This window comes from Eleutherodactylus coqui, chromosome 4 (genome assembly GCF_035609145.1).
Source record: "Eleutherodactylus coqui strain aEleCoq1 chromosome 4, aEleCoq1.hap1, whole genome shotgun sequence".
Taxonomy (NCBI): Eukaryota; Metazoa; Chordata; class Amphibia; order Anura; family Eleutherodactylidae; genus Eleutherodactylus; species Eleutherodactylus coqui.
In genome coordinates, this window is record NC_089840.1 from 230,384,612 (window position 1) to 230,403,705 (window position 19,094).

Consider the following 19,094-nt stretch of genomic DNA (forward strand, 5'->3'; position numbering starts at 1 on the left):
TGACATCAGGTGCGCGCGGGAGGACACGTGACCCGCGGAGCTCGAGCGGGGTTTGACAGCTCACGTGACTACTGTCTCTTCTTCCTGCAGAACTGCAACACAGAGTAGCCGGGAGGCATATTTGGGATTTCAGCCGCAGTTCAGTAGCAGTGAGCGATTCCAGCGACCTGATTGGTTGTTGGGGACACACCCCCTTTGGAGATGTGCACGTGTGGCCGGGTAGTTAAACAAGCAGCAGCACGGCCGTAGGAGGGTCGGCAACTAAGCCCAAGCCTAAACCCTAACCCTAAGGTTGCTTGAATTGCTGAGTTTAGGCAGAACTGGGGAAGAAAAAGTTAATATGCCCTCCGCAGGATTACATCATGGTGAGCGGCTCTGCGGAGCCTCGGAGCTCCTACTGCCGAAGGAGAGAAGCTTCACTCTGCTGCACGTCTGGTGTATGTAGTCTGCTCATATGTGTGTATATTTGCTGTATACTATGTATGTGTTAATATGCTGTATACTATGTATAGTGTGTGTATATATGCTCTATACTATGTTTGTGTGTGTATATGGCTGTATACTACTGGTATGTATAGTGTGTATATATGATGTATACTATGTTTGTGTGTGTATATGGCTGTATACTATGTATGTGTGTGTATATGGCTGTATACTACTGGTATGTATAGTGTGTATATATGCTGTATAGTATGTGTAGTGTGTATATATGCTGTATACTATGTATAGTGTGTATATATGGCTGTATACTACTGGTATGTATAGTGTGTATATATGGCTGTATACTATGTATGTGTGTATATTTGGCTGTATACTACAGTGTGTGTGTGTGTATATGGCTGTATACTATGTATGTGTGTGTATATGGCTATATACTACCGGTATGTATAGTGTGTATATATGGCTGTATACTACAGTGTGCAGTGTGTGTATATATGGTAGTATAATACACTGTGGGCATAGTGTGTATATTCTATATGTAGTACACTGTATATAGATATGCCTGTATACTATGTATAGTGTGTATATATGGCTGTATACTATGTATGTGTGTATATATGGCTGTATACTATGTATGTATGTATATATGGCTGTATACTATGTATAGTGTGTGTATATATGCTGTATACTATGTATGTGTGTGTATATGGCTGTATGCTATGTATAGTGTGTCTATATGGCTGTATACTACCGGTATGTATAGTGTGTATATATGGCTGTATACTACAGTGTGCAGTGTGTGTATATGGTAGTATAATACACTGTGGGCATAGTGTGTATATTCTATATGTAGTACACTGTATATAGATATGCCTGTATACTACACTGTATAGTTGGTATACATTGTATATGACTATGGTCCCCTGCACACGGGCGGAAATTCCACGGCGGGATTTCTCGCAGAATTTCCGCCCGTGCCCGCCTGCATAGGATTGCTTTGCAAAACGCAATCCTATGCAGACGGCCGTGATTTGTCCGTGTGAAATCACACGCGGTAAACAAATCATGACATGTTCTATTTCTGTGCGGGTCTCACAGAGGCCCACACAGAGATGTCACCCCTGGCACGCCGCCTCCGCTCTGCGCATGTGCCCGCTGGGTGGCAGCCTGCACATCACAGAGTGGAGAAGACGCGGAAGAAGGTGAGCCGCACTGCTCACTGCCGGGGCGCGGATCGGATCCTGCTGCGAGAATTCTCCGACCCAGCCGTCTGCAGGCGGCCTAAATAATACACCGTGTGCATGCTGTGAATGCACATTATACCTTGTGTGCATACTGTCTGTATATGATTGTCTGGATGTTGTATAACGTTTGTATATGTGTGTTCTATATAAATATTCCCAGCGCTGCAGTGAACGGACTCCAACAGACATATAAATGTGCCGGACCTACTTCACAGGGTGCCTCACACCGAGTGCACCCCTCATCTAAAGAAGCGTTGTATAATCCCCTGGGCCCGCCCCTTCCGCATGGTCCGGACCGCTCGCTGGGGATTTTTATTTAGTTTCTGCTATTGTCTATCTCTCTCCGGTTTATACTTATATATTCGTATTTCCCTCCGATGCTCTCCATGATGTGATGTCGTAAGGACCGGCGACCAGCATATCTATCACCTCAACCACCCGATTATCTGGTTCTTCCTGCCGGCCTGGATCTTTGACCCAGCGGCGCTCCCCAGGGAAACCCGGTTACCGCAGGGTGAGATAAAAATATTATATTTATTAAATTGGTAAATATAAATCCCCCCCCCCCCCCTACTCTGGGGCGCTGCCTTCTGATCTCTGTTCTGTATATATATATATGATAGAGTATATGTGTCCGACCCCATATTCCTGTGTAGAAGGCGTGTATGGCCGGTGGATGATGGTGCTGTATGTATGGTGTGAGCGCTATGCGCATACGGGTGTTGTGTGTGTGTGTATATATATATATATATATATACTGGCTGATATACTCGGCTTCGCCCCAGTTAGTTTGGTACAGAGAACAGGAACCGAGGATTATAGTATGTTCCCCATTTTGCCTGGTTCTTCACGTTACCCAGGAAACACCGCGTGGAGGTGACCACGTGCTTCCTTGGCTAGAATTGTATAATCCAGTTGTGACCCCGTTACTTTTCCTACTTAGGATCTAAGGAACAGTTGCGCCAAATGTCATGTTTGTCCGCCATGGGGAGTAAGGCCGCTCTCACACAGCCCGCTTTTTACTGCGATGCTTAATCGCGGCACAACGCCTCCATTGATTTCAGTGATGTTCTGCCGACTAGCGCTCGGACGCAGCATGTCTAACGCTGTGATTTTCAAGCGCTGTCTGCTCTATTTTCGTGCATTTTAGCACTTTTTAACGCACCTCATCACCCATAGTGGGGCGCTTCAAAAAACGCTGACAAATAGTGGAATGCCTTAGAAAAGGCCGCGCGAAATCGCAGTAAAACGCCATGATGTGCTAATGCGTGCGTGAGAGCGGCCTTAGGGAATTAGTGATGAGTCAGGCCGGCTTCACACGGGCAAGATTCTCCCACGAGTCTTGTGCCTTGCGGGATGTGAATATGATCCCCATTCTTTTGAACGGGGTCATACGCATGAGCGATTGTTTACCCACATTGCACCACAAAGCGATACAGGAAAAGAATCGCGACACGTACCGTCTTTGGGCGCGCCTTCACATCGCAGCGGCCATTGTTGTCAGTGGGGCCGGCGGCAGCATCGCTCCATGTGCTAGATGCACGCGATGCAATGAGGCGTCTCACCAATGAGAACGATGGGAGAAACTCCGTGATCAGCCGCGGCGGAGGATCGCTACTTCTCTGAAGTGATGCCAGATGTTTTTAATACAAAAGACGCCTCGCATCCGCGGTGAAATCGCACGTTGACGAGCGCAGTGTGAAGTCAGCCTCAGAGTCGGTCAGTGAGGGCTCACATTATATATAAAATGTGTGATAACTGTCGTTATCTGTATATACAGGGGGCATATGGGATGTACAGAAGTGTATATATGATGCAAGTGATGGTTATATATTTTTTGCTCTGTATATATGTGTTTTAACCCCTTAATGACACGGCCCTTGTTTTTCCATTTTCGCTTTTTCCTCTCCCCTTTTAAAAAATCATAACTCCTTCATTTATTCATCGACGTCGCTCTATGAGGGCTTGTATTTTGCGGGCCGAGTTGTGTTTTTCAGTGGTACTATATAATGTACTATATAATGTACAGAAAAACTTCTCAGTGGAGTGAAATGGAAAAAAAACTAAATTCCGCCATCTTGGGTGTGTCTTGTTTTTACGGCGTACAGACTGCAACAAGAATGACCTGATAACTTTATTCTATGGGTCAGTACGAATACTTATAATACCAAAGTTATATAGGTTTTTTTTGGGCTGTACTCCTTTTTTTTGTTTTTCGAAGATATGTAATTTTTAAAAATTATTTCCTGCTGCCATCGTCTGACAACTATAACTTTTTCATTTTTTCGACATAGTTGTGTGACATCTCATTTTGTGCGGGACGCCCCGTTGTTTCCATTGCTACCATTCTGGCGTACATACGGCTTTTTGATCATTTTTTATTAAATTTTTTCTTGGATATAGGGGTGACCAAAAAAGCACAATTCTGGTGTTCTTTATTTTTATGTTCTGAGGTGAGCGAACCTACTCGTTTCGAGTAATTACTCAATCGAGCACCGCGATTTTCGAGTACTTCTGTACTCGGGTGAAAAGATTCGGGGGGCGGCGTGGCGGAGCGGGGGGTAGCAGCGGGGAACAGGGGGGATCCCTCTCTCTCTCCCTCTCCCCCCCACTCCCGCTGCACCCCCCCACTCACCCACGGCGCCCCCCGAATCTTTTCGCCCGAGTACGGAAGGTCTCGAAAATCGCGGTACTCAGGCAAAAAAGGGGCTTGGCCGAGTAGGCTCGCTCATCTCTAGTTCTGATGATGTTCACCATGCAGGGTAAATAATGCATTACTTTGATAGATCAGACTTTTACGGACGCTGCGATACTAAATATGTATTTTTGTATTACTATTTAGATCCCTTTATTATAAATATGGCAAAAGGGTTTTTTTTTAACTTTTATTAGCTTTTTTAATTTAATAATCAGTAAAAATGTAATTTTACCTTTTTCTTTAGTCCCCAGAGGGGACAACAACTTGTGATGCGTTGATCGCTCCTACAGTATGATCTAATGTATAGCATTACATCATACCGCGATCTGTGGTCCTGTGATGTTAAGCGGTTAACCCCTTATGGACATGGCCTATTTTGGGCTTAAGAACGCAACGATTTCTGAGGGATTTTCATTTAGTTTTCAAGAGCCACAACTTTTAATTTTCCAGTCGACACAGTCGTATAAGGTCTTATGTTTTGCGTGGTCAACTATAGTTTTTATTAATTAATTCTGCCATTGTTTTTAATTTTTTTTTTTTTACAGCGACAATCTAAGGCCTCATGTCCACGGGGAAAATCAGGCCCGCCGCGGATTCTTCATGTAGAATCTTGCAGCGGGTCCCTCCTGCCCCGCAGACATGATGCCTAAACATCAGAATAAACTCACCTGCTCCGGAGGATGCGGATCTTCCTTCCTTCGCGGCCGGATCTTCATTCTCCGACCCGGCGGATGTGCTCGACACGCCGGCGGCGTGCAGCGCATATGCGCCGGGCACATCTGCCGGGCCAAAGAAAGAAGATCCGGTCGCGAAGAAGGGAAGAACCGCATCGTCCGGAGCAGGTGAGTTTAATTCTGGTACGGGTCTCCCGCGGATCCGGACGGCTTCGATAGGCCTCAATAGAAGCCTGCGGGAGCCGTCCCCGCGGGAGACCCGCACGAAAATGGAGCATGTCCATTTTTTCTCCCGCACACGGATCCACGCCTGACGCGGGAAATGACATCCAAAGGTATTTAACTACCTGCGGGTGTGCAATGCATCCCTATGAGGCGCGGATCCGCGTGCAGGAGAAACGCTGCGGATTCTAAGCGCGTGGACATGAGGTCTAACAGTATAAATGACGCAATACATTTTTTCTGCAGTTCGATACGTTTACAACGATGCCAAAAACATAATTTTTTTTAGGTTTTTCCACTTCATCACATTCAAAGTCACATAACGTTTTTGATTTTTTCATGGACAGAGCTTTGTCAGGGCTTGTTTTTTGCGTCACGAACTGTAGTTTTTATTTGTTCCATTTCGGGGTACATATGGCTCTTTGGATTGCCTTTATTGCTCTTTTTTGGAGGTATTTGCTGCGCAGGATAGTTCGTGTGCTCATTACGGACACAATGATACCACATATGTGAGGTTTTTCTGAAATTAGTAATTTTTTTTCTTGCAAATAGCGGTAAACAAGTAAAAAACCAAGGTATTTTATTTCTTTACATTATTTCTTTAGTTTATTTACACTGTTTATTTCCCTGAGGGCTTATTCAGACGTCCGTATATTGTCCTGGTTTTTACACCCGCCCAATATACGGTGTCCCTTTCTGCAGGGGGAGGAGGCGGGCCGGGAGCAGTGCACTGAGCTCCTGCCCCCTCTACGCCCCTCGCCACTGTTTACAATGGGAGGGGCAGGAGGGTGGGGATGGCAGAGATAAGTTCCACCTCATCCTGCCCCCTCCGATTGCATATAGTGGCGAGGGGCAGAGATGGGGCGGGACCTCAGTGCACTGCTCCTGGACCAGCCCACCTCCTCCACCTGCAGAAAGGGACACCGTATATCGGACAGGCGTGAATAAGCCCTGAAGCGGACCTGCTCCATAGCAGCAGTGATTGCTATGGTAAGGCATTCCATGACTTCTGTACAGCAATACCTTATCGCTGGTTATAGCGCTCATAATCAGTGCGTGAAGCACAACAGCGCCGCTAGACTTAACATAGGAGCTTTGACCCGGCCTGAGAGTCACTCAATGCATCAAACTCTAATTTCATGATTTTACGGCGGTGGTGAGGATGTCACAAATCTAATGACACCAAAATCATCCACCAAAGGTCACACAAAGGGGTCAAAGTGCGGTGCAAGAAAAGCCTGCAGGCGGTTTTATATAAGATTCGTTTCTCTTCCCCACATTCAGAAAATCCGAACCGTTTTATTTTTCCGATAACGCAGCTGTCTGAGGGCTTGTTGCTTCTTGTGGGGCGAATTGTAGTTTTTTATGGTTCTCTTTAATGCACCATATAATGTATTGTGAAGCTAAATAAATCCGCTGTGGGATGTCACTATGAACACTGAGGTCGCTGTGCGCAGTCACTATTACCGCTGGGGCGATAAATAAGTGGGTTTTGGGTTCCAGTTTGGGCACTCGGTCTCTAAAAGGTTCGTCATCACTGCTATAGGGTGTCTGGGGGACGCCAGGTCTGATTCTGCTGCGATATTTCACAGGTGGAAATGGACCCGGCCATGGGCATGAGGCCATACTGTGTAATGCAGTACCATAGTATTGCATTATGCTGTATGCTGACAGTCAGTCTCTTCATGGTAGCCTTGGGAATCTTCAGGAGGCCCAGGGTGTCATGACAACCAAACCGCACCTTGCAATCTCATCGCGAGGGGGCTGTTTTGGACCACTAAATGCCGATTGGGGCATTTAAATGCCGCTGTCAGATCGATTTAAAGGATTAACAGCTGCGATCAATGTGAACGCTGATGGCGGCTGTTACAGGCGGGTGTCAGCTGTCAGAGACAGCCGCCCTGCCATGGATGGAGTGGATGAGGGGTAAAGTGGTTAGTCTTCTCCACTGCTCCAGGCTTCTTCGCTGGCTTTTCTTGACATGCTGCTGGGGTGACATGTTCATATACACACATGACTGCCGTGGCCAACCCCTGACCCCAGCCGTGTGCGGCGGCAGCGCTATCCCAGCACATGAGCCAAGGGGGGGCTATAGCATATTTCCATCTGCGTGGAATTTGTGTTTTTTATGAAATAGTGAAAGGAATGTAGCCGCGATCTGCTGTCAGCGCAGTTCTGTACGTTTCTGGTCTTGTCATCTTTTGCTAGGATATAAAGGTTTTGTGGGCTGTATACATGTGAGTGCGGCGCATAGGTGCCCATGAGAAAATGTACACCACCTACCATAAGGCCTCATGTCCACGGGCGGGTCGGATTCCGTGGCAGTAGCCCGCAGTGGATTCCCACTCTGTCCGTGGACGAGGACACTGCTTACCCGTCCGGGTCTTCTATTTTCTTCACTACGTATGTGTGCGGCAGTGCCGGCTGGCGTGCCGCCGTACATGCGCAGTGGAGGATTTTTTTCAAGTCTCCTGCTTTCCCGCGGGATCCGCTGCCCGGCGGCACAGTTAGATACGCGTGGGCCGCGGGTCAGACTGCTTCCATTGACTGCAATGGAAGTCGTCCATGAGGGATCCGCACTGAAATGGAGCATGCTGCAACTTGTTTCTGGACCGAAAGGTCCGCAAATCAAATCCACATGCTTTATTTCATTGCGGACGGCCATGTTTCCCTTTGTGTATCTTTCGGTTGGGGACATTGGGCCTCAGTGTTTGCCCTTGAGCCTTATTGATGGTCATTACAAATGCTCTCGTCATCAGATGCGCTAGAGCTGACTTGTCTATATGCACTCCTCACTCAGTAAGTAATGGCCATGTTCTGTGATTGACTTGTCCTTGTGAGGCGAATTACAGGAAGAGCAAAAAATGGATGGGAAATACAATTGTCAAAATCATTTCTTACACAGCTAGGGTAAAGTAAAAGCTATGCTGTGATTGGTTGGTATGTATTATACTACTGATGTAAAGTAAAAGCTGTGCTGTGATTGGTTGGTATGTATTATACTACTGACGTAAAGTAAAAGCTGTGCTGTGATTGGTTGGTATATATTATACTACTGACGTAAAGTAAAAGCTGTGCTGTGATTGGTTGGTATGTATTATACTACTGACGTAAAGTAAAAGCTGTGCTGTGATTGGTTGGTATGTATTATACTACTGACGTAAAGTAAAAGCTGTGCTGTGATTGGTTGGTATATATTATACTACTGAGGTAAAATAAAAGCTGCTCTGTGATTGGTTGGTATTTTTTATACTACTGAGGTAAAATAAAAGCTGCGCTGTGGTTGGTTGCTATGGGAAACCCAGATTTTCTTTAAAATCTCAATCCATGTTAATGTGGCATTCATTCAAGTTTTAGGCTGGGTTCACACAGGGCGGATTTGCCGCGGATTTGCCGCAGCAGACTCGCCCGCGGCCGCTAATCTCGGGATTAGCCAGCCATGTGGATGAGATTTCTCAGAAACCTCGTCCACACGGGACGGCTAATCCGCTGCATTAAATCCGGTTGAAACCGCGGCCGCGCTCTCCTCTATGGGAGCGCCGGCCGCAACGGAAAAGCATGCGGCCGAGCTGCTTCAAAGCCTCCGCAGCTTAAACCGCGGCGGTTCTCCCGGCGGAAATCTCGCGGTTTTTGCTGCGGCCAAACCGCGAGATTTCCGACGGGAATCCGCCCTGTGTGAACCCACCCTTATCCGGGGCAACGCTGGTACCCCTGCTAGCCTAATAATCACATACGTGCGGCAACGACGTCTGCCCTCAGGTGTCTGCCCGTTTGTGGAGGCCTAGCTTATGATGTGCACTCCGCTCCACCGCACTTTATGGCGTTGTCTGGCCCTGACAAATGTATGTATGCACTTCTGTATGGCCATTACAAAGCACTTTGTAATATACTTTGTGCTTTGTAAATCAGCCATACAGAAGATATATACTTACCTACAGGAGTGCTCCCTATCTTCAGTCTTCTCCTCTTGTCGGGCCGTAAACGCACTTCTCTTTTTTTCTGGCATACGTAGTAGCACTCCTCGGGCCAGGGGTGCGCGCCTGTTTTTTTGCGCAGGCGCAGTAGCGCCTGCCGGCTCAGGAACACGCGTCAGATTATTTGCGCATGCACAGTCCGTACTAGAGACGATCCGGACCGGAGTGTCAACCTGTCATCAGCTGGAGGGTAAGTATTACTACTGGGAGCGGGGGCTGTCATAACTTCTCTCATGGGAGTGGGGGAGGGGGCTGCCATAACTTATTGCAGGGGGGGAGGGGAGTGGGTTGTATAACTGCCCCTGCCACTGACCTGCCCAGTGAGCCAACAACCCACCCACTATAATCCTGCCTGTGAAGGGAGGAGAGGAGGTGAGCTGTGACTATTGTGAATGGTGGTCCTGTGTTATCTATATATAGGTGCCACCTCTCAGTGTAATCCTGTCTGTGCAGGGAGAGGAGAGGTGAGCTGTGACTATTGTGAATGGTGATCCTGTGTTATCTATATATAGGTGTCACCTCTCAGTATAATCCTGTCTGTGCAGGGAGGGGAGGAGGTGAGCTGTGACTATTGTGAATGGTGGCTGCTGTGTTATCTATATATAGGTGTCACCTCTCAGTGCAATCCTGTCTGTGCAGGGATGGGAGGAGGTGAGCTGTGACTATTGTTAATGGTGGGTCCTGTGTTCTCTACAAATAGGTGTCACCTCTCACTGTAATCCTGTATGTGCAGGGAGGAGAGGAGGTGAGCTGTGAGTATTGTGAATAGTGGTCCTGTGTTATCTATACAGACGTGTCTCATCTCAGACACAATCCTGTTTGTGCAGGGAGGAGAGCCATGACTATTTTGAATGGTTGAGGTGCGGACAACTAGTTGCTGTGTGGGTTAGGGTGCTGACAACTTGTCGACGCGGGGGTTGGGGTGCTGACAACTAGTTGCCGCAGGAGTTGGGGTGCTGACAACTTGTCGCCGCGGGGGTTCAGGTGCTGACAACTTTTCGACACAGGAGTTGGGGTGGTGACAAATAGTGGACGCAGGAGTTGGGGGGTGACAACTAGTCCCCGCGCGGGTTAAAAGCTGACAACTAGTCGCCGCGGGAGTTAGGGTGCTGACAACTAGTCGCCGCGGGGGTTGGGGTGCTGACAACTAGTTGCCTCGGGGTTTGGGGTGCTGACAACTAGTCGCCACGGGGTTTGGGTGCTGACATCTTGTTGCCGCGGGGGTTGGGGTGCTGACAACTAGGCGCCGCGTGAGTTGAGGGGCTGACAACTTGTCGACGCGGGGGTTGGGGTGGTGACAACTAGTTGCCGCGGGGGTTGGGGTGCTGACAACTAGTTGCCGCGGGGGTTGGGATGCTGACAACTAGTCGCCTCGGGGGTTGGAGTGCTGACAACTAGTCGCCGCGGGGGTTTGGGTGCTGACATCTTATTGCCGCGGGGGTTGGGGTGCTGACAACTAGTCGCCGCGGGAGTTGGGGGGCTGACAACTTGTCGACGCGGGGGTTGGGGTGCTGACAACTAGTTGCCACGGGGGTTGGGATGCTGACAACTAGTCGCTGTGGGGTTTGGGGTGCTGACAACTTATCGTCATGGGGGTTTGGGTGCTGACATCTTGTTGCCGCGGGGGTTGGGGTGCTGACAACTAGTCGCCGCGGGAGTTGGGGGGCTGACAACTTGTCGACGCGGGGGTTGGGGTGCTGACAACTAGTTGCCGCGGGGGTTGGGATGCTGACAACTAGTCGCTGTGAGGTTTGGGGTGCTGACAACTTATCGCCATGGGGCTTGGGGTGCTGACAAGTAGTTGCCTCGAGGGCTGGCGTGGGCGGGAAGAGACTTAGATTAGTTCACTAGAGGTGGGCGTGGCCAGGACGGGAGCTGAGCGAGGCCAGTCATTGGGAGCTCGCACACCGAGGGGGGAGAGCGCAGGGCATTGTGGAAAGTCAGCACAACGGCGCCATCTTTGAAAGCTGCTTTGAACATCAGATATCAAAATAAGAAACTGACCTTCCGGCTGATCTGCCTGCCTGAGCCCTGTATGCGGTGTGTGGGAAAAATCACATCTGCATGCTTGTCATTGCTTTGCGAACATCCATGCATCCCTATGGACGGCTTGATTTGCGGTTCTCCAGCACTGGTTCCACAAATCGAATCCGCCTGTGGACATTGGGCCTTACTTTAGCATGTATACTATTAGTATGGATATCCGGCAGCGGACGTGGTACTTGTGTGACAGAATATATGATGTGCTGCAGGGATATGGTGTATTATTGGGAAGCCCGTCCCGACGGCGACTGCAATCTATATATATATATCCATGCTCAGGAGAATTCCTCAGCGGCCTTAGGGCTCATGTCCACAGGTGCCCTCGCAGCGTTTTACCAGTGTTTGTGATACCGCGTACGGGCAGCTAGTGTACTGCGCATATCTGCGTATCTCACGGCCGCGGTCATGCGCAGTGTGGCTGTCTTTTTTTTAATCCCCCGCTGTGTCATATCTGCGTTGCGTATGAATCGCCGCCCGTACATAATGTATTGTGTATGGACAGGTTTGCATACGCTGCTTATACAAACGTATACGGCTCACTCTGCGTGGTACGCCGGAGAATAGAGCATGCTGCGATCTAGTTCTCGCTGGTATCTACATGCAGTGTCTATACGCTCATGTGCAAGGACTAATGAAGGTCCATTTACTCTCATTAGCTCCATTCAGCACGCATTACGTGGCCGTGCAACGCATGTGTAATAGGCGGTGAAAGACCACCCGAGGACACGAGCCCTTAGGAATAATAGTTATAATGTAAAGGCGTCCTTTGTTCCTAATCCACAAAGTACTCGGGGTGAACCAACATGGAGGTCCCTCTGCATGCCCCCTCCGCCATATTTCTGTAGCCACGGGGGGACTGTTCAGCAGCTTCCAGACTTTTGTTATATTCTTGGCGCATCTAATTACAATATTTCCCAGTAAGCAATATTCTAATGAAGCTTCTTGTACAGGATGGGCCACGGAATATTAGCCCGTCACCACACTCTCATCAAAGCTGTCTAAAAGAAAATCTTTGTTGCCATAGCAACCAATCACAGCGCAGCTTTCATCTTACCTCAGCAGTATAAGAAATGAAAGCTGCGCTGTGATTGGTTGCTATGGACAACATTGATAGACTTTCTTATAGACAGTGTGGGCTGCCGTCCTTTTCCGTGGACCGCCCTGTAGATGCTATGGTGATGATGAGTGAGTGTGAGGCATAGCGTGTAGTTACATCATACGTACACAGGGGGCGCACCGCTTCAGCCTAAGATTGAGCCAGAATTTTGCCTTATTCAGTTTAGTAAATCTCGCACTTATATTCGGAGAGATCGCTCAGCTGTTTGAGAACAACGGTCATATTGCTTTATTGTTACTGCATTGTAGATAGTAAATATAAGGTATATGTCTATGTTTAAGGACTCTCCGGTTACCGGACAACCCCTTTTCAGTAGGACGCCCTGTGTGAAAATAATATACAGAGATACACGCGTACGCCAGGACTCAGCACTGCAGTCTGCTGCAGACTCAGGGGGAGGGGCATAGGAAGTCACGTGACCTCTGTAGCCAATGATAAATGCAGCATCATGTTCTTGAACTCCTGGCATCGCAGCTAGCAGGGTCTGAGCGCCGATGCCAGGAGAATGGATGGTGACACTGCAGCTTCTCATTGGCTGCAGCGGTCACCTGATTTCCTGTGACATCATCTGTCAGTGGGATTATGGGCATCTGTAACAATTTACACTTTCAACTTTAACCTCTTAGTGACGGCCCCATTGCCTTTTTACGTCCTAGCTAAGTGGGCTTTAATCCTGGAGGACATAAAAACATGCATCCTCTTAGAATTAAAGCCCTATTGCCCTCCCCCCCCCCCCTCCCCGGCAATGTGATCCGGTGTATAGCGCCGATCGCAATTAAATGAATAAATAGTTAAAAAAAGATTAAGATTCAGCTGCCCTGATGGATCCGATCCATCAGGGCAGCTGAGATTACTCACCCGCCTTGTCCGTGGTGTCCCACGGGGAATTGGTTCTCTGGGACCCGTCACTGCTCTTCTGCATATGTGTGCCAGATGTATGACGTCACGCGCATGCGCAGAAGGCCAGGAGCCCCGGCAAATTTAAAGTCTCCTGGATGCCGACTCCTGAAGGTAGCCGGGAACCAGGAGATGTCACTGGAGACCGAGGTGACCGGTCCCCTGTGCACGTGATTGCCACTATCCAATGGAAAGCGGCGATTACGAAAAAGTTTTAAAAGGTTGGAAAGAAGTTTGTTCCATCTCCTCTCATGGATCGGATCCATAAGGAGAGGTGAAAATACTCACTCCGGGTCCTCCGCGATGTCCCAATCTTCTGGGACCTGAAGTATCCTTCTGCGCAGAGGGGCTCGTGCCCCGGGAAATTTTAAATCCCTCTGCTCCTGGGTACCATGTGCAGAGAGATGTCACCGGGGACGTGATCACTGTTATCCAATAGATAACAGTGATGATTTAGAGTAAAAAAAAATGGCACCGATAAAAACTATAGTTCGCCATGCAAAAAATAAGCCCTTATATGGCCGTGGCGACAAAAAGTGGCTTTTGAAAAATGGATATAAAAATCTGCCAAAAATAGCTGCATCCTTAAGCCCAAAATAGGCCGTGTCCTTAAGGGGTTAATATAAGACAGGGTCTTCTTTTTAAGGAAGCACGGTATCTTAGTGTCTATTACGCACTGTAGAAGCCTATTGAAATCAATGTGCATGCGCAAATGCACACAAAATACACAGGAAACCTGCGTAATCGCTACGTATTTACCCACAAAATCAAGAAGATTTCGCACGTTTCTATTACATGCGGAAATACGCTGCATATTTATGTGAAGTAAAAGAATACCAATACGCCGCAAAGCACAAGGCAACAGCGTATTTACAGACCGAAATACGCAAGCGCCCATGTGAATGCGGAGAAATGGTTACTTGTGCTGGTCTTCATTTTCTTGTTACCTCTATAGCTCCAACATATTCTGCAGCAATGTACAGAGATTGTCGTCCCTAATATCTGTCATGGTCGCCGGTAACGCTAACAATGTAATGTTTCTATCGCAAACACACACTACACGCGCCTGCAGATGCGGGACAGTTTCATCAACGGCCATTTAACCTAGACATGTGTTTGGCGCTAGTAGTCCATAAGCGTGCACGGGGGGCCATAATATGCACATGTCAGTAAAAGTAGGTGGAAATGATTGGAATCCTGGCCAGTGTCCGTAGATGTTCTACAACTTGTAGGCAGGACATACAATAGTGCAGTCTGGTCAAGAACGTTGCTTATGCGTTTTTCTATCCTTCTGTTTGCAGATGGCTCAGAGGGATTCCTTTGTGAATCCGTGTTCAGTTATCAAGTCGCAACAGCGCTGAAGCAGGTGAAACATGGTAAGTAACGAGTGCAAATCATGACCGTAATCCAGTCTACACCAGCAAACAGAAACTCATGCTACAGATTTCTCTTCTATCAAACTGTATTAAGTAATGCATGCCTGTTTTATGGCTGAGGGAAGTGAATTAAAGAGTTTGTAAACTATTGGTGACCTATCCTGAAGATAGATCATCAATAGTAGCTTGGTGGAAGTCCGTTACCAGGAACCCCACCGATCAGTTGTTTGTAGGGCCAATGCACTAAGTTTAAATCTGCAGGAAGCAGACAGCTTCCTTCTCAGTGCGGTGGCCAGCCCTGGCATTGCAGTCATTGAAATGAATGGAAAATTTGATGCAATACCGAGCCCTGCCACTGCAGTGATTATGGAGCTGTCTGCTTCCTGCAGAAATCAGCTCAGTGCACCAGCCCAGAAACAGGTGAGATGGGACGGGGAGCTGGTGAACTGAGATCCCGTCCCCTCTCTGACCCTCGCCATTGCTTGCAATGGAGGGGGCAGAACAGGATGGAACATAGCTCCGCCCCTGACCCAACCCTCCATTGCAAACAGTAGCAAGAGGCAGAGAGGGGGCGGGAGTTCAATGCACTAGCTCCTCCCCTTGCAGAAAGGGGCAGCGTATATCAGCCGGGCGTGAAAACCTGACCGATATATGCCCGTCTAAATAAGCCCTAAAGGGAGAATGGTGGGGTTTTGGCATTTTTATTGTTGTTTTTTTTATAATTTTTTTAACTTTTCCATTTTTTTTACATTTTTGTCTTTTTTAAGGAACTTGCATAATCCTTTTTTTTATTCTTCTAATACTCTGGAATGCTGAGGCATAGTAGGGTATTAGACAGGCTATGAAGCTCAGAAAGAGTCTTAGCGCCATAGCCTAATTTAGCTGGCAGACCCGGAGGCTATATTCAAGCCTCCGGATGCAACTGAGACCCTTCAGAACCGCCTGATCACATTGCGAGGGTTCTGATGGTGACACGGCTTTCATTTGACAGCCGATCACCAGCTCTCCCTGCCATGGAGACCATCGGCCGGCTTCTGACGAGCCGATGGTCCACGTGGCAGGGAGAGCTGTCCAATGGTGACAGAGGGAGCCCTCTGCTTCTGTCAGCCCTTTACATGCTGCAGTCGCACAGACCACAACATGTTAAAGGGTTAAACAGCGGAGATCAGAGGTTTTCTCCGTTCTCAGCTGTCAGCACTTTACATGCTGCGGTCACAGTGATTGCGGTATGTAAAGGGTTAAACAGCGGAGATTGGAGGTTTTCTTTGTTCTCTGCTGTAAGAGCTGGTGCCCGGCTATCATCTGACAGTTGGTCACCAGCTCTCCCTGCACGCGGACCATCAGCCGGCGTCTGAAAAGCCGATGGTTTCCGTGGCCAGATGTAAACAGTGCAGGGAAGAATCGTGAAGTTGCCGGTAGATCGGTTATATCTTCCCGCTTCTTTTTTTAAAGTCCTGCACTGGTTCTTTGTGGGACTGTGCAGGCAGAGCACAATGCCACAGCTTATGGCATTGTGTTCTGCATGGTCCTATAGTGAAACATAGCCAGGAAATCTTCTGGGCTATGTCACTATGGGCAGCGCAGCTAGTCCTGGAAAATTTCCGGGCGTGCCACTGAAGAGGTTAATGCTATAACTTACAGATCTTGAGATATACAACTATAACAAGAGGTATGAGTTACTACAAATGACTGGTCACTTTTGTACTCCTATGACTTATGATTTAAGAAAACTATAAGACTAGACTGTGCTAATGTCATGAGGTGGTAAGGACTTCTGCAAAGGTTGGGCTACATTTGGAGCCTTCATCACTAATTCTGACTGGAAAAACAGCGTTGTATGCAGAGCTATTTTTCCAATCAAAACGAGAGACACTTCAGAAGGCACAAAATTTGGCAACAGAAATATCAACTTAGCTTTTTAAAGGCTTACATTAGCAGCACATTTGCAGTATGATATTTCCTTCCCCTTCCCCCTCCACCCCATGCCATGTTCATTTTCTGCACCAACATTTTGAAATATGCACCATATCTTGGGATATGCATCAGTCAGAGACGGTCCTCCAATCAGCATTGCCAAGACAGCTGGCGCAGCCCATCAAGGCGTTGACTGGTCTAGAACAGTGTTTCTCAACTGTAGTCCTCAGGGACCCCCCTATATGACCTGTCAGGGGTCTCTGAGGACTGGAGTTGAGAAAAGCTGGTCTAGAAGTCTTGATTTTCACAGCCAATTACACTGTAGAAAATCTCCAAGATTTTGTTGGCTTTCAAGGAAATGCACCATTTGAGTTGTACTTTGCTATCGTTGACTGCCTCTGCTTATGCTACACCGTAATTTACTGACCATAAGTCAAGTAAGGCACCCACTATTTGTATTTTTGATAAAGGCATTTTATGCAAAATTAAAAATGGGGTATTTTACATTTGGATGGACCTCCTTTTCTCAATCAAACTATCCACTTCCTCTGAATATCCAGCCATATTTGATCCTGATAGTATAATAAACCCTCCATCCACAGCCAAAAACTAGGCTGGATTCACATTTGCACTATTATTTCCATTGTTTGGCTCCATCATAGGAGCTAAACATTGGAAGTGCTGGACCCCATGCTTAACTGACATGAATGATGTCCATAGGACCCAGTTGACTAGCATGGTGTCCTCCGGGCTTCCGCCAGGCTGCTCGGGAATCTATGTCAGCTGTGTGCCGAAGACGCTTGCACAGATATGAACAGTCTAACCTGTGCCTACACTAATTGGGTAAAGAAGCATCCCTAAAGAACCTTCTAAGTCTTCTAACTGCTCAGACAGTCTGTCACCAGCTTGAGAGCACCTTGTAAGTGTCAATGTACACTGTTATAAGACTATGTTCCTGTCAAAAGCAGTGATTTCTTATGATCCTTCTCAGTGATTACCCGACATCATGGAGCAACCTGGAGAGACTGGAGAGAATCCTGTTCTAATTGCAGTAACATTTGTTTAGGTCTAATCTTTTCAGATCAACAAGTATCCCGGATGGAGAAGTTGGCCGGATTAGTGGAAGAGTTGGAAGCAGATGACCCCTAGCCCACTTCCACCCCTGAGCCGGACCATACTAAACGATTAAACTGTTGTGTGCAAGCATGAGAAGGTACTACCAGGGCTCAACATCCTCTACCATGTCTTCAGTTGTTCTTCTAAAACCAGCATCTTATACTGCAGTCGTTGCCGCTCCATAGAATGAGTCTACAAATCGCTACACGTTGAAGTCTTCTACCATTTGTGACTATCCCGACCCATAAAGCCGTTTACCATTGTACCTTCACTGGGAATGAACAGGGATGATTGTTTTCAGATTTGTATACAGTGAAAACTTGTGTATAATGTTACATTTTTGCTAAATGTTTTTATTTTCTAAAATAAAGATGAGTATTGTAGTTACATTTTTATTAGTGTTTTAATTGTGAGGAAAGATGTAATGTTGTGCCAGCAAGAAAAAACTAAAGTGTAATTTAGAAATCCACTGTCCAGGGTGTAGAGGTATCTAATGACCTCTTACAGTGCGATGATCCCTATACTTCTTTAATTTGCTCATTTACATTTAACAAAAGTCTCTCTCAACATGCATACATGAGCCTATGGTGCCCATGACCCTGTCACCAGTTGTCCTTCTTCGAACCGCTTTTGGTAGGTACTAACCATTGCATCTTGGGAACCGCCCTCCCTGGTATTCTGGAGGGCTCTGTTCCAGTCGTCTAGTCATTACTACTTCGCCAAAGTTACTCAGTTTCCTACACTTGCCCATTTTACCTGCTTCCAACACATCAAGAGCTGACTCTTCACTTGATGCTTAAAGGGTTGTACCAAGATATGAAGTTATTCCCCTGCCTACAGGATAGGGGATAACATTATGATCCGACCACCGATTACAATAATGGGTGTTCCGATGAACCCCTCATGGCTGGATGTGAGGATGAGTGTGATGCGTGCTGCAGCTCCATTAACTTCAGTGACAGCGCTCAGCAATCTCTGGCGCTCATACTCGACAATTTCAGGCACTGTCATTGAAATAAACGTAGCTGTGGCATGCTCGTGTGTCCTTTGCTCCATTCACGTGGAGACCATTGGGACCCCCATTTTTGCGATTGGTCAGGGTCCAACCACTAGGACCCTAATCAATCATATATTGTGGATAGGGGAATAACTTTATATCCTGGTACAACACCTTTAACCCCTTCCCGCCATAGGACATAGGGTTATGTCATGGCAGGGTGGTACTTAAGGCAACATTACATAACCTTACGTCATGTGGATCTCGCGGGATCTAAAACAATCCTGCGCCATCTGGCAGCAGGAGCTGGCTTATACCGATAGCCTGCAACAGCGGGGGTGCATTGGGACAGTGATCCCCGCTGTTAACCCTTTACATGCT

The 19,094-nt window shown here is 47.5% G+C and overlaps 1 protein-coding gene across 3 annotated transcripts; it reads left to right on the plus strand.

Moving 5' to 3' along the window:
- The first annotated feature begins 79 nt into the window (after positions 1 to 79).
- Positions 80 to 18,105, plus strand: LOC136626094 (anaphase-promoting complex subunit 16-like). 3 transcript variants are annotated; one of them, XM_066600834.1, is made up of 3 exons: positions 80 to 437; positions 14,612 to 14,686; positions 17,667 to 18,105. In XM_066600834.1, the coding sequence occupies exons 1-3, from the start codon at positions 341 to 343 to the stop codon at positions 17,747 to 17,749; spliced, it is 255 nt and encodes an 84-aa protein (XP_066456931.1). In that variant the 5' UTR covers positions 80 to 340; the 3' UTR covers positions 17,750 to 18,105. The 3 variants fall into 3 exon arrangements, 2 of the variants coding, with proteins under 2 accessions (XP_066456931.1, XP_066456932.1); XM_066600835.1 differs by having other exon boundaries at positions 17,682 to 18,105; XR_010792631.1 differs by lacking the exon at positions 80 to 437 and adding an exon at positions 1,800 to 2,199 and having other exon boundaries at positions 17,682 to 18,105.
- The last annotated feature ends 989 nt before the right edge of the window (positions 18,106 to 19,094 follow it).